This window comes from Triticum aestivum, chromosome 6D (assembly GCF_018294505.1).
Source record: "Triticum aestivum cultivar Chinese Spring chromosome 6D, IWGSC CS RefSeq v2.1, whole genome shotgun sequence".
NCBI classification, from domain to species: Eukaryota; Viridiplantae; Streptophyta; class Magnoliopsida; order Poales; family Poaceae; genus Triticum; species Triticum aestivum.
In genome coordinates, this window is record NC_057811.1 from 6,459,606 (window position 1) to 6,473,551 (window position 13,946).

Consider the following 13,946-nt stretch of genomic DNA (forward strand, 5'->3'; position numbering starts at 1 on the left):
GCGCAGTTGACAAAATTTAAGCCGTAGGGTGGCATGCAACGTGCACATGCATGAGTATGAAGCTCGATAAGTGCACTGTGCACATGTCGTTGCCGGCAAGCTCGACTGAAACAAGTCGCCTGACCCAAATTTTATTTTCAGTCAACTGACCGGTAGCTGACACAAATTAATCTAAGAAATGGTCGCTGGAGTAGCTAATTGTTAAAGTAAGTAGCAATAAATCCAGAATCTAGATAATCCTATCTTTTTCTTAAGATGGCATTCAAGGTCCCTAAGGAGTATATTATTAAACCTTCGAGACGAATCAACACTAATTATATGGTGGATCTGCAGTGACAGCTGAAGGATGTAAATCAGGGAGCAGGAAAGAAAGCGAGTTCATTAATTTTCCACCACAGCTTGATGCTTCTTCACCAACATAAACCAGTCATCATTTAACTTACATAACATCGACCAAAGACATACAAAACCAAAGTACGAAACCACCATCTCATCCCCACTAAAATAGACCAGCCAGGTTAACTCATCAGAGTCCCGTCGCTCCCACCAGATAAAGATCCATCTGCCTTCTCTATAGCTAATCCTCATCAAACTTGATCTTCTTAGCTGAAGGCTGAACGCTTCCGATCTGTATAACCAAGACAAACATTAGCAACCGGGCAAATGTCATGCCATCACCTCCCACAGCATACAATCAGAAGACAATTGAAGCACAGCACAAAATATGATTCAGCAAAACCTGGGATGAACACTGGTGCTATTGCATAAATTATTTGAATCCAGTGAGCGAATGTAGATAAGAATAAATAAGCACTACTATAATTATCAACGACCTACAAAGTAACACATGGCAAAACTGGCTCTCGAACACCACAATTGTGTACCTTTTGCTCCAGGTAAATAAAAGGGTTGAAATTTGCAGGCAAATTGCTGAACTAATTCATATCTGGTTAAGTAAGACCAATTTATTAGATCAATGAGCAGCATCAAGTGTTACTTACAAGGGCCGGACACTCGTAATCGATACCAGCAGCCTTGATTCTTTTGCGACGCTTCTCATCCCGCTTTACAATTCCTTCGAGCATCTTCTTGTGCTCTTCCACTGTTTTATCCTGGTAACGCAACAGCTTATTAATCTACAGCGTAAAATTTCGTCTTCCGGTTGTAGTTAGCAACAGATTACCTTACTAAGCCGCTTCCGTTCAATTGCTACACGGTCGACTGGTATAAATCCCTTCCGCACACCTTTCCATCTAGAAGCGATACAAGATGTGGAATCAAAACGCAAGAAACAGTGACTATGCACAGCTATATGTTACAAACTACAGGAAAGCAAAACTGTAGTGATGTATGAATTACTACAACCTCCGTGTTAATAAGTACACAAAAAGAACAAGGATTCAAGAATAAATAAGGCACGTGAAGGAGATCTAAGACAAGAACCTTGCAAGTTCTTACAGGAGATTACCACCAAGCTATCATATATATTTCTAACAGGCACCACTCTGAATTACCCTAACCAGAGCTTGCATCATTATTTTCTTTCTATGAACAGGCATAAACCAGCTGTGCAATGCAGTGGAAACAAATAGCCTGGTAATATTAACCGAGTGTCTGTAGCCTATAGGGAAAGCATATCACTGTAAACAGTATTCTATGACAGAAACACAGAGTAGACAGCATTTTCCAGGAATATATAATATTGGCTTCATTTACTGGTAATTGATGTGTAGTCCTAAACAGAAGATGAAGGCTATGCTTCCGTTATCAAAAAGCGAAAATAAACAGAATAACCAGCATAGTTACGGTGATTACAATTTGGCATGAACTTTCTCCGGTGGGACAGGCGCAATTTGCAGAGTGTGCTCAAACAACAGGTAGTTATTCATCTCATCAGCCACAATCTTCGCCACCTGATATACCAAGAACATGCCTGGAATTTGTAAGCAGACAACAAACATACAGCGTGCCCTGATATATCCAAAAAATGCATGTGCTTACCTCAGGGTTCTCAAACTCAATGAATCCATAATGCTTGGACTTCCCTGTCTAAACACATCACCAAACAGCAAGTCAGATGGTTGCAGAAAACACACACACAAATATCGAATACCTTGTGATGCAGTAAAGGATACCTTGCGGTTCCGGGCAACCCTGACCCTCTTAACAGCCCCAAACTGCTGAAAGAAACCTGCAAAAACAACCAAACCAACAAAGATGAGAATATCAAGACCAGACCCCTCCTCGCAGCCGCTGCACTTCTCTAAGCTCGACCGAGGGAGACAGACAGACCTTGCATCTGGTCCTCGTAGAAACCGTGGGGGATGTGGCCGATGTACAGGACGGTGGCCGTGCTCTCCGGCTCCTCGGGCTGCTTCTTCTCCCGGACCCTCTGCTCTTTCCCCTCCAGCGGCTACGCAATCACAACACAACATCAGGGACAAGAACAAAACGGATGTGTGGGTGTTTTCCTTTATGTTGGGTTCGATTCGGTTCAAGGGCAAGCAAGCGCGCACGCACCAGGAAATCCTTGCCCTCGCCGGTCTTGGGGCCGGCCGAGCGGCGCGAGAGCACGCGCCTCTGGTTCCTCTTCTTGTCCCTCAACCCCATCTCGCTCAATCAAACCTCTATGTAGCTCCCTGTAATTGCAAAGGTCAGGTTGTCAAATGTGCAACATAACAGCTGTAGGTGAGTATGAATAATAAGACGACATTCCTACAGCAGGGTGTTCAATCTAGAACGAGTACAGAGTAACCATTACTGTGGTTTTTCATCCGTTCGTTTAGCTACACTATTATTCTGACAAAAATTCTTCTCGGAGAGACAACTACGGCATATACCGGACTAATTTACAGCGGTATCATCAGTATATAAGTAAATGATGATGGATCTGGACAGCATAGAAACTCCGATAGTCAATCATTGCTGTTAACCCATTCATACAGCTGGGTGTTTAATATAGACAGCAACCATTAATTTTGATTTCCAACTCAAAGGTTTAGCTGCACTGTTCTCACACAAAATTCTTCCGGAGCAGACGACCATGGCACGGAACATACCAACCAGACAAATTTACACCCATATCATCATCAGTATTTAAGTAAAATACTAATCTGGACAACATACAAGTACCGCGTAGAATCAAAAGAAAGGCCGGTATATAGAGTCAAACAATCAATAGAAACGAGAGCATGCTTATCGAGCAATGGGAACAGGAAAAAGAATACTACTTTCTTCGGTAAACATTTGGCAATATATTCCATCCTCGAGTGCCAAGGAGAGCTAGCTAGGTAGCACATCTCCTACGGGTTGCATCGAGAAGAAGATACGGGGAAGACTGTTCTCTGGGTGGCATCAATGAAGAAGGCACGGGGAAGGAGGAGCGGAGGGAGCTTACGGAGGAGGAGGCGGCGGAGGTCCGGCGAGGCGGCGAGGCGGCGCGGAGGACGGTAGAGGAAAGGAGGCGGAGCGTGGCCGAGAGCGAGGAGTAGAGGGAGGCGGCGGCGGTGGAAACCTAGAGGGTCCGGGCCAAGGGGGCGTGCGGCTCGACTTAGGTCTTCAACTAATGGGCTGACGGCTACCAAGGGTCCATTTCGTTCTTCTCGGCCCATCCAGCCCATCTCCTCCTAGCAATGCTAGCCAACGCACACATGGCTGTAATTTCATCAGATCATACGGGACGGCCCAGCTCAGTTTTTTTCAAAATTTGGTTAATAACCCATGACCTGCGACCGTAACCGGTAAAAAGTTCAGTTTTCTCTGGAAAAATCCATGAAATTTGAAAAACCTTCAACGGATTGGAAAATAACTCATGAAAACTGGAAGAAAAAGTTCACCAATTTGAGAAAAGTGCACGAATTTGAAAAATATCAAGCCTTGGAAAGTTCGTAATTCGAAAACGTTCACGAGAATGAAAGGAAAAAAAGCTCACAAAAGATTTGAAAATTTTCAGGGATTTGAGAAAAAGTTCACATATTTGAAATGAGAAGTTCACAAAAAATTGAAAAAAAATTCATGAAATTGGGAAAAGTTCATGAATTTGATAAGAACGAAAAATAAAAAATAAAGTGAAAAGGAAAACTAAATACAAAATGAGAAACCGGTGAAAAAAACAAAACCTACATGGGTCGGAGTACCAGTGATGTGGAGTTAGTAAAATACACTCTAACCGGCACTTAAGGCGCCAAATAGGAGTCAGGGTAATTAATTGCTTACCAGGTTGTTCTCAGAAAAGCAAAAACTTGCTTGCCACGCTAAGGCTCTTTTGATTCAAATGAATTATTTAGGTTTTTTTTTAGGATTTCAATCCTTACGAATTTTTTCAATGATGGTTGTTCTATTCGCAATATTGGAATCCTTGGTGGGTTTTTTTTCATAGGATTCATTTGTACTCTATTTTGGAGAGAAAAATTCATCCCCGCAAACCTCTTGGTACAATTCATGTTAATCTATTTTGGACTATTTTTTCTTCTAAAATAACAAGCACTCTTACATTCTAATTTATGTAGTTTTGTAGTAATTCCATAGGGTACAAGAGGACACGACACTATATTCTTGCGTTTTTTTTCTATTTCTGCATTTTGAGAATCATGCAAATCAAAGAAGGCCTAAACCTTGTTCATGTACGGATCAGTTGGGTCACCAGCGATCCATCTATAATGCGCAGCAATGTGAAAATGACTGGTCAAGAAGATTTCAGTGCGGCAGAATCCGTTCTGGTTCTACTTCTTACCTGTACATAACTCTGCAGTTTATAATACACAGCTCCATCCAAGGAAATGATCAACAAATGCTTAACACAGATGATGTGGAGAGATGAGACATAAATAAATGCATTAGTGAACGAAGGCAAAAACGCAAAAGGATGTTCATTTCAGAGGCACCTTTTTATTTTGGGAGTAAACACAAATAAGAACTAGTATATTATAGACTTTCGAGAGAGAACCCAGCTAGCAGCAAGAGAATCGAAACCATATATGTTCCATTACAATACCGACGATAACAGATGCAAAATCCTATTACACTGAGCGACGAAAAGCAAAGGGCGAAACAGGTTGCGCTATCAAGATCACATTCTTCTCATCTGATAGCAGGAACAGGCCGCACGCAGGCAAAATAGTCAGCACACCTTCAGTGACTATGTACAGAAACACACTATGAAGACGAGGTTGTACATATCTTCTTTTTCACATCTCCATGTAAAGGTTGAAACCAGCATCGGGGTCCCAGTCGTTGCATCTTCCGTGCCCGTTAAGCACCAGATGGCGGGATTCATCGGAGTCCTCGCCGATGCGAACATGAAGAGCGACCGCATCGGCTATCGAAGCGACTTCCTCGTCCAGCATTTCCTGCTCCTCTTTCCTCTTCTGCTTCTTCTTTTCCAGCTCTGAAATTATGGCAGCAGAGTTTGCGAGCAATTTCTCCAGCCGAGTCCGCTTCTTCCCAGCCTGCTTCTGGCGGTCCGGCTCATCTTTCTTCTTCGGAGCGGCTTCCACCTCGTCCGGCCTTTCCTGTTCCTCTTTCTTATTATTCTGCTTCCTCTTTCCCAGCTCTGAAATGATGGCGGCAGAGTTTGCGAGCGCCTTCTCCAGCCGGCGCCGCTTCTTCTCGGCCTGCTTCTGGCGGTCGACCTCCTGTTTCTTCCTTCCCTTCTTCAAGACCTTCCCTGCCTGATTAACTGGCACCGGAAAATCCTTCCCCTCACCGGTCTTGGTCTTGTCCCTCAACCCCATGTCGCTCAATCAAACCTCAATGTAGCTCCCTGCCGTTGAAGATGACAGGTTATCAAATGAACACAATGTAGCAACTGTAGGTGAGCATGATTCATAGGATTGCATTCTTCAAGCTCGGTGTTCAATCCGGATGAATAACCATTAACGTGGCTTTCACCGATTTGTTCAGCTACACTATTCTGACAAAGAACTTCTGGGAGAGACAACTATGGCATATAGCAGACTAATTTACAGCAATATCATTAGGTGTTTAAGTAAATGATGAATCTGGACAAGATAGAAGTGCCATCAACAGAAGCGTGAGCATGCTTATCGAGCAACGGGAACAAGAAAAAGAACTCTTTCTTCACTAGCAATCTGGCAATGTATCCTTCGAATAGCAAGGAGTTGGGTAGCTCGTCTCCGGCGGGTTGGGTTGCATCGGGAAGAGGACGCCGGGCTGGTCGACTGTTTTCTGGGTTGCATCGATGAAGAAGACGCGGGGAAGGAGGGTACTTACGGAGGAGGAGGCGAGGTCGGGGCGGCGGAGGAGGTCCGGTGGTCCGGCGAGGCGGCGCAGAGGACCGCTGAGTTGCAGGGCAGAGGAAGGAGGCGGCGGCGGTGGAAACCTAGAGAGTCCGGGCCTCGGTAGGTCTTGGACTAATGGGCTGACGGCTGAGTCCGTTTCGTTCTTTTCGGCCCATCCAGCCCATCTCCTCATTGCTCAACCCGCAACGCTCCAGTACAACAAAGCCTTTCCCCAAAAAGAAGTACAACAAATCCATACATATTTTTTTTGCGGGGGAAATAATAATACACATGACTGTACGTGCTTCGCAGGCTGTTCTCATAAAGGCAAAAACTTGATTTACAGGATTACATAGGATTTTTAGGGGATTTGAGTCCTTACGATTTTTTTTCTATTGTGGCTGTTCCATTCGCAGGATTGAAATCCTTCGTAACTTTTTCATAGGATCCATTTGTGCTCTAATCATCCCCGCAAACCTCATGCTCGAATTCATGTTACTCTATTTTGGAGCTTTTTGTTTTTGTTTTTCTTCTAATACTTCCTCCATTCCGTAATGTACTGCATTTTTTAAGTCAAAATTTTATAAAATTTGACCAAGTCTATAGAGAAAGGTATCTATATCTACAATATCACATATATAAAGTATGAAACTACATGTCATGATGAATCTAATGATAGATGTTTGACATTCTATATGTAAATGTTTTCTTCACATACTTGGTTAAAGTTAGTGAGGTTTGACTTTTTAACAAATCTATATGCACTACATTATGGAATGGATGGAGTAGCAAACGCTCTAACAACCAAGTTAATGTAGTTTTGTAATCCTATAGTATACAAGACGACATGACACTATTTTTCTGTGTCTTTTCCTATTCCTTCATTTTGAGAATCCCGCGAATCAAATAAGACGCCTAACCTTGTTCATGTACGAATCAGTTGGCCGACCACAGATCTAATCGCTTTGGGGCTTTTTTTTCCTTTCTTTCTCACCTACGCATAGTGTTGGTCTTATATGACTTTGCTAGATGTCAACATGTTTTTGTGTTGGTGTTGGTTGTGTGCATCTTAACAACAATGCAGAGGCCGGTGTATGCTCATAGTGCTTCTATCTTCTTGATGCTCCATTTTAAACCGGTAAAGCTCACCCTTATAAAAAAAATGTACCGATCAGTTCGGTCATCATCGATCCATCTATGAATGCAGCACTGTGCAGTGATTGGTCAATAAGTCTTCAGTACGGCTGAATCTGTTCTGGTTCTTACCTGTACATAACTCTGCAATTTATAATTCACAGATCCATCCGGTGCGATGAAAAACACATGCATGTTCCATTCTGGGATTTCATTTGGCACAACAAAATACTCTTGGGAACAATGCACCAATGAACGAAGGCAAAAACACAAAAAAGTTTCCATTCCACAGGCACATTTTTATTTTGTGAGGAAACGCAAACAAGAACTATATATAGACTTTCAAGAGAAAACCCAGCGAGCAGCAAGAGAATCGAAATCATACTTGTTTCATTACAATACCGACAATAACAGACGCAAAATATCCTATTACACCGACCGACGAAAACAAAAGGGCGAAACAAGTTGCGCCATCAGATTCTCCTAATGGCTGGAACAGGTGCACGCAGGCAAAATAGTCAGCACACCTTCGGTGACTATTATGTACAAGAACACTATGACGACGACGAGGTTGTATATATATCTTCCTTTTTCATATCTCCCTGTAAAGGTTGAGCCTGTTGGCGCCGCCGAGCATCCTATTAACGACGGTCGCGGCAGCGACTCCCTGGCCTGGAGAGGACGAGTCTTATTTTGTAGGCCAACAACATTCCACAAAAAGGAAAACCAAGTAAACTTTCATCAGTTAATGGGTCTTACTTTTGCTCCGTTACAGATCTGTTTTAATTTTATGGTTACAACTGAACTAGAGGACTTGATTCACACTTCAATTAATGCAGATGCGATGACAAGATTGACCTCATGAATTTTTCTCATTACAGTGCAGCGGTCCTTTGTTGAAGGACCCATCTCAATAAATTCTAAGGTATATGATTTTGGGTATTCCTAGATACCCATGCAGGGGAGATAAAAACTGCAGTTAAAGCTAGGCATATTCCAAATCCTGTCTCGCATGGTCCAGTTATCAGAAAATTTATTCCAAATACACATTTTTGTTTAGCTTTCTAGCTAAGTTTCCTTAGGATTTTTTGTTTGTGAAGTAATATAGGTTGCAATTATGCATATATGATTCTACTCTTTTTTTAGGTTTATGTTATTGAGATGTAGATCTGCATTTGATCTGTTTCACATGTATGTTTTAACTCAATGCACACATGTAGATCAGTCCATGTGTTTAGAATCAGAGGTGCAGCAGGTTGGACGTCCTTGTAGGAGCAGTCGAGCGGAGGATCTTCATACTAACTTGGATGTATGCGGTTTTATGACACATAGACCTATTTCATGATTTGAACATTGTAATCTTACTGTGTGTTTCGGGCTAAATCTGTAGAATATTATGTTCATAAAAAATAATAACACATGCATATTGCTGACTAATAATAGTATGCCTTGCAGCATAGTACATGGTCCACTGCATTGTACGTATGTAGAATACCAACTTTTGAGTGGACCACCGATCCTACCTATCTTAGAGCAAGGATCATTGCAAGGAGAAATCAGGTGAAACAGAAGAGTACTGTGAGTTTCCTACACAATTGACAAATTATGCATACAAGCCATATGTGCTATAACTAGGTACTAATTGCTGCATTCTAATCATGCATGTTGGCGAAAAAATATGATGACAATTGATGCACTGCTTGTGACATATGTTGGGCAGTAATACGGTGCATTTTAAAAAAACACTATTTTGAAAACAATGTTTGTAAAATCAAGAAAAGTCTGTGTATTAAAAATTGTTAATGAAATTGAACAAAATGTTTGCTAATTCAAAAATGTTCATGAATTGTAAAAATCTCCTAAAATTTAAAAACAGTTCATGAATTACAAAAGCGTTTATTGTTTCATAAAGTGTTTGCTGATTCAAAAAATGTTCATGCATTTCAGAAACTGTTCATGAATTTCAAAAATATCAACCAATTTCGAAAAGAATGTTCGCCTATTCCAGAATTGTTCGCCGATTGAAAAGAAAATGCTTAAAAAGTGTTCATAATTTTTCATAAATGTTTGCAAATAGTAAAAAATGTTCATGATTTTTAGTATTGTTCCCAAATTTATAAAAATATTCATGAATGATAGAAGGTATGTAGTTAAACCAAAATGCTTCTGATTCTTTGTGACTATAGACCCGCGTGATTTTTGAAGACTTTTTACCCGGGTGTAGATCAGAATATTATAGTATGTTTTATGAAAATCATTTCTTGAAATTCAAGAAAAAATCTTTGAATTGCCATGTTTTTTTATCACCAATATATTTTTTCAAAAATTTGAACATTGCTTCAATTTGTGAATAAATTTTAAAAATGGAACATATTCTTGCATTTGTGCACAATTTTTCAAAATCATGCGATGAGATGTGAACAAAATGTGGTCATACACATTGGAGATTATCAATTTTTTTTCCTCCCGTTACAACGCACGGGCCCTTTTGCTAGTAAATAAATAAAATACACATGACTGTACTTGCTTTACAGGCTGTTCTCTAAAAATCAAAAGCTTGCATGGCAGGCTAAGGCTAAGGATCCTTGATTCAAACGAATTACATAGGATTTTTAGGGGATTTGAGTCCTTATAGTTTTTTTTCTGTGATGCTTGTTCCATTCGAAGGATTGGAATCATTCAAAAAAAAATCATAGGATTCATTTGTACCCCATTCTGATCTACGCTTCTCTTCATCGGCGGCGGTTGCTGTTCTGGTGCACTGGTCCCTCCGGGCCCTTAGCACGACGACTTCCCGACTGTCTATTATAACAAGATTTGTCCGACTCCGGTGAAGGAGAAGCGATGACGGTGGTGCTCCTTTGGCTTACTTGAGTGATTGTAGTCGTCGCTAGATGGTCTACAAATATGGGTGTATTTTTTCTTACTTCTGATGTCTTTGTATCGTATGATGAATAGATTGAAAATTTTGCATGAAAAAAAATAATCATGTTACTCTATTTTGGAGTATTTTTTCTGTTTTTCTTCTAATACCAAACACTCTTAATCCAAATTAATGCTGTTTTGTAATCCTATAGTATACAAGAGGACATGACCCTATATTTTTGTGTTTTTTCCTATTCCTTCAGTTTGAGAATTTTGTGAATAAGAAGGCCTTACCTTGGTTGTGAGCATTCTAACTATGAAGAGGCCCGGTGCGTGCTCATAGTGTTTGTATCTTCTTGATGCTCCATCTTGAGTCAATAAAGTTCATCCTTTATCGAAAAAATGTTACTGATCAGTTGAGTCATCACCGATCCATCTATAATGCAGCACTGTGCAGTGATTGGTCAGTAAGTCTTCAGTACGGCGTAATCTGTTATGGTTCTAGTACATAACTCAGCAGTTTATAATACACAGATCCATCCATGTTCCCTCCTGGGATTTAATTTGGCAGCCGAACCTTTCCTTGGTGTATCAGCACAACAAAATACCCTCGGGAACAATGCTCAACACAGATGATGTGGAGAGATGAGGCATAAATAATAAATGCATCAATGAACGAGGCAAAAAGGGTAAAAGGTTTTTCATTCCACAGGCTCCTTTTTATTTTGTGAGGAAACGCAAACAAGAACTATATATAGACTTTCGAGAGAAAACCCAGCTAGCAGCAAGAGAATCGAAATCATACTTGTTTCATTACAATACCGACAATAACAACAGACGCAAAATATCCTATTACACCGACCGACGAAAACAAAAGGGCGAAACAAGTTGCGCCATCAGATTCTCCTGATGGCTGGAACAGCTGCACGCAGGCAAAATAGTCAGCACACCTTCGGTGACTATTATGTACAAGAACACTATGACGACGAGGTTGTATATATCTTCCTTCTTCATATCTCCCTGTAAAGGTTGAGCCTGTTGGCGCCGCCGAGCATCCTATTAACGACGGTCGCGGCGGCGACTCCCTGGCCTGGAGAGGACGAGTCTTCTCGGATCTGCAGCGACGAGACGGCCTGGGCAGCCATGAAGCCTGGGCAGGCGACTGTTGACTGGTGGCACGTTCCTTGGTAGTAGGACGCTTTCAGGTCCCTCACTTCCCCCCAGGTTGGCAGCGGATGCGCGTTCCCCCAGTCAATCCACCTCCCCCTGGAAGCATAAGCTTGATTGCCGCACATAAGTCCACCAGGGGAGTAGATATCAGCTGCGCCTTGCGTGTCCAGAGTGAAGTCCAAACCAGCCGAGGGGTCCCAGTCGTTGCATCTTCTGTGCTTGTTCAGCACCAGATGGCGGGATTCATCGGAGTCCTCACCTACGAGAACATGAAGAGCGACTGCTTCGGCTATCGAAGCGCCTTCCTCGTCCAGCCTTTCCTGTTCCTCTTTCTTCTTCTGCTTCTTCTTCTCCAGCTCTGAGATGATGGCAGCAGAGTTTGCGAGCGCTTTCTCCAGCCGACGCCTCTTCTTCTCAGCCTGCTTCTGGCGGTCCAGCTCATCCTTCGCCTGCTTCTTCTTTCCCTTCTTCAAGACTTTCCCTGCCTGATTGCCCGCAGCCTTCTCCATGGCCACTGTGACTGCTTGCTATTGAGTACTTACTATCTCAGCTAAACTCCTCTACCAGTTATAATTACGGAAAACCAAAATCTGCAAAGTTCATAGTTATTGGACTCCTGTCTAGATGCTTTCTTCCTAAGGGCCCGCCGATTTACTTCCGGACCGACTAGTGCTGAAGCGGTTGGCGCAGAATGCTACACCCACTCGGGTCTGAAGGAGTATCTTATCTTGCGGAAGATGCAATCCCAGTAGGAGACAACAGGGGAGAGCAGGAGTGAGAAGTAGAAGGCGCTCGCTATGTCATCAGCTGTTAGGTTTGATCCAATCTTGTCTCTGCCCAGCTGCTGACCCATCTTAGTAGCCCCCAAACTGAAGTGAAACCACAGCCAACCAGCTCATAAGGGATCTACTACTGCAACAACAGAAGAAGAAAAAGCTTCAGGTAAGAAACCCTAGTCAACTTTTGAAAAATGAACAGACATGGATGGTGAAGAAGAAGAATAGACCCTTTGGTGATTCAGGCAATGCAATAATAATGTTACAATACAGAATAAACCAAACAATAACACATCGTGTACCAAAAATGGTCTCGGGACAGATTTTCAGTATTCGAATTATAACGGCAATCAGTGAGCAAGCCAGAAAAATTCTGCCATCACGGCACAAAAGATCCCCATGAACAAATTCCCAATTAGCACCCAATTCTAAGGATTTGAATTCTCAAGTTTGTGCTGCTCTCCAAAAGAACACATACAAGAATCTCATTTCTTAGGTGGAGCCTGGCAGAACCAGACCAGAGATGAATACAGATGACAGAGGCTTGGAGTGTCGGTATGGGCTTTGGTATCTTTTTGTAGAAGAAGAGAAATGGTCCGATCTTTGTGATCATGCCAAGTAAAGTGGCCGATCCATGGACTCTGAATAAATTGCACAGTTTAACTCAACTTGCCATGAATTCAGGTGTATCTAAACGGCAGTAGCAAATTTCCCTAAGAAGGTACCAAAAGTTGTACTAGTACTAGTACTCTACATCATGGCCCAGGATCTAACATATCCACCCAATAAATTAGCGAAGTATTAACGTCACTAGAAGAAGGGAGCACGAGTATCACCGCATGCTTGGCAGAAGTAGATGAGAGATAAATACAGAGGCTTGTGCAGCCTTACTAGTCAACTGGCCATCAATTTGGGCGTATCTAATCCAAACCGCAGAAGTAAATTTCCCTAGAAAGTGTACCCAGACGATTTAACTATGTTGGTACTGCTCTGCATCATGACCCAGAATCTCTTAACATATGGACCCAATAAATTAGCCAAATAAGCTGGCTAGAAGGAGAGAGCAGGGGCATGACAGAATTCACCGGCATGCTGCGCGGTTATGCGAGCCCAGGACGAGGCGAGATCTCAGGCAACAAAAGGTAGCCGGATTCCCTTGATGGCGAAACCAAACCCATCATCGGTACCAAAGCGAGCGGATCCCCCGGGCTGTCGTAGGGTCTCGCGCGGCGGGGCGGGAACAGACCCCGATTCCTCCTCCTCATGGCACGGCCAATTCGACCGGATCGACACAACCTATGCGCGCGATTCCGGCGACGAACCGCCAATTCCCTCCCGCACGCTCCTAATCGAACGCTTGATGAACTCGAATTGGGCGTCGGAGCGGCCTAAGTCGCCCGGGAGAACATCCAGATCCGGTCAGGGCCGAGGGAGGGAGGGAGGGGGGCGAGGAGAGGGAGCGGCGGTTACCTGGCAGGAAGGCGGGGGTGGTGGTGGGGTACCGCTGGTTCTGTGTGGGGAAGGGAGCGAGAGGGATCTGGGCGTGGAGGAGGGAGGAAGGATGGGAGCAGAGGAGATGGCTGGCCGCGCTGCTGGATCGGGGAATTCGAGGCGGATTTGATCTGTTCTCGGGAGAGCGAGTCAAGTGGAAGGAACTCCTCCCTTCCTCCTTCCTTCCTTCCTTCCTCGCAACCGAGCGAGCGGTGGCACGTGCGACGCGGGTGGCGGCGATGAGAGGAATCGGTACGCGCACCCGGCAGAG

At 43.1% G+C, this 13,946-nt stretch overlaps 3 protein-coding genes across 4 annotated transcripts; all 3 read right to left on the bottom strand.

Moving 5' to 3' along the window:
- Nucleotides 1-377: 377 nt before the first annotated feature.
- On the bottom strand, nt 378-4,458 carry LOC123142957 (MKI67 FHA domain-interacting nucleolar phosphoprotein). 2 transcript variants are annotated; one of them, XM_044561677.1, is made up of 9 exons: nt 4,456-4,458; nt 2,521-2,645; nt 2,293-2,413; nt 2,136-2,191; nt 2,002-2,049; nt 1,816-1,913; nt 1,184-1,253; nt 1,002-1,112; nt 378-628 (listed from the first exon to the last, which is right to left on the bottom strand). In XM_044561677.1, exons 2-9 carry the CDS (start codon nt 2,608-2,610, stop codon nt 578-580), a joined length of 645 nt encoding a protein of 214 aa, XP_044417612.1. In that variant the 5' UTR covers nt 2,611-2,645; nt 4,456-4,458; the 3' UTR covers nt 378-577. The 2 variants fall into 2 exon arrangements, with proteins under 2 accessions (XP_044417612.1, XP_044417611.1); XM_044561676.1 differs by lacking the exon at nt 4,456-4,458 and adding an exon at nt 3,398-3,533 and having other exon boundaries at nt 2,521-2,639.
- Nucleotides 4,459-4,853: 395 nt separating this feature from the next.
- LOC123142959 (probable nucleolar protein 5-1) lies at nt 4,854-6,364 on the bottom strand. Its single transcript, XM_044561678.1, has 2 exons — nt 6,232-6,364; nt 4,854-5,761 (listed from the first exon to the last, which is right to left on the bottom strand). Exon 2 carries the CDS (start codon nt 5,730-5,732, stop codon nt 5,187-5,189), a length of 546 nt encoding a protein of 181 aa, XP_044417613.1. The 5' UTR covers nt 5,733-5,761; nt 6,232-6,364; the 3' UTR covers nt 4,854-5,186.
- A 4,664-nt stretch (nt 6,365-11,028) lies between these two features.
- On the bottom strand, nt 11,029-13,946 carry LOC123142960 (uncharacterized). Its single transcript, XM_044561679.1, has 2 exons — nt 13,655-13,946; nt 11,029-12,320 (listed from the first exon to the last, which is right to left on the bottom strand). The coding sequence occupies exon 2, from the start codon at nt 11,915-11,917 to the stop codon at nt 11,249-11,251; it is 669 nt and encodes a 222-aa protein (XP_044417614.1). The 5' UTR covers nt 11,918-12,320; nt 13,655-13,946; the 3' UTR covers nt 11,029-11,248.

What these genes read in the sequence shown, in the direction of transcription:
- LOC123142957 (XM_044561677.1), bottom strand. Translation starts at nt 2,610, where the DNA reads ATGGGGTTGAGGGACAAGAAGAGGAACCAGAGGCGCGTGCTCTCGCGC. An exon ending in CTACGAGGACCAGATGCAAG is followed by an intron (nt 2,192 to 2,292) that starts GTCTGTCTGTCT and finishes TTGTTTTTGCAG; the next exon opens with GTTTCTTTCAGCAGTTTGGG. An exon ending in GAGAAAGTTCATGCCAAATT is followed by an intron (nt 1,254 to 1,815) that starts GTAATCACCGTA and finishes TATCGCTTCTAG; the next exon opens with ATGGAAAGGTGTGCGGAAGG.
- LOC123142959 (XM_044561678.1), bottom strand. Translation starts at nt 5,732, where the DNA reads ATGGGGTTGAGGGACAAGACCAAGACCGGTGAGGGGAAGGATTTTCCG.
- LOC123142960 (XM_044561679.1), bottom strand. Translation starts at nt 11,917, where the DNA reads ATGGAGAAGGCTGCGGGCAATCAGGCAGGGAAAGTCTTGAAGAAGGGA.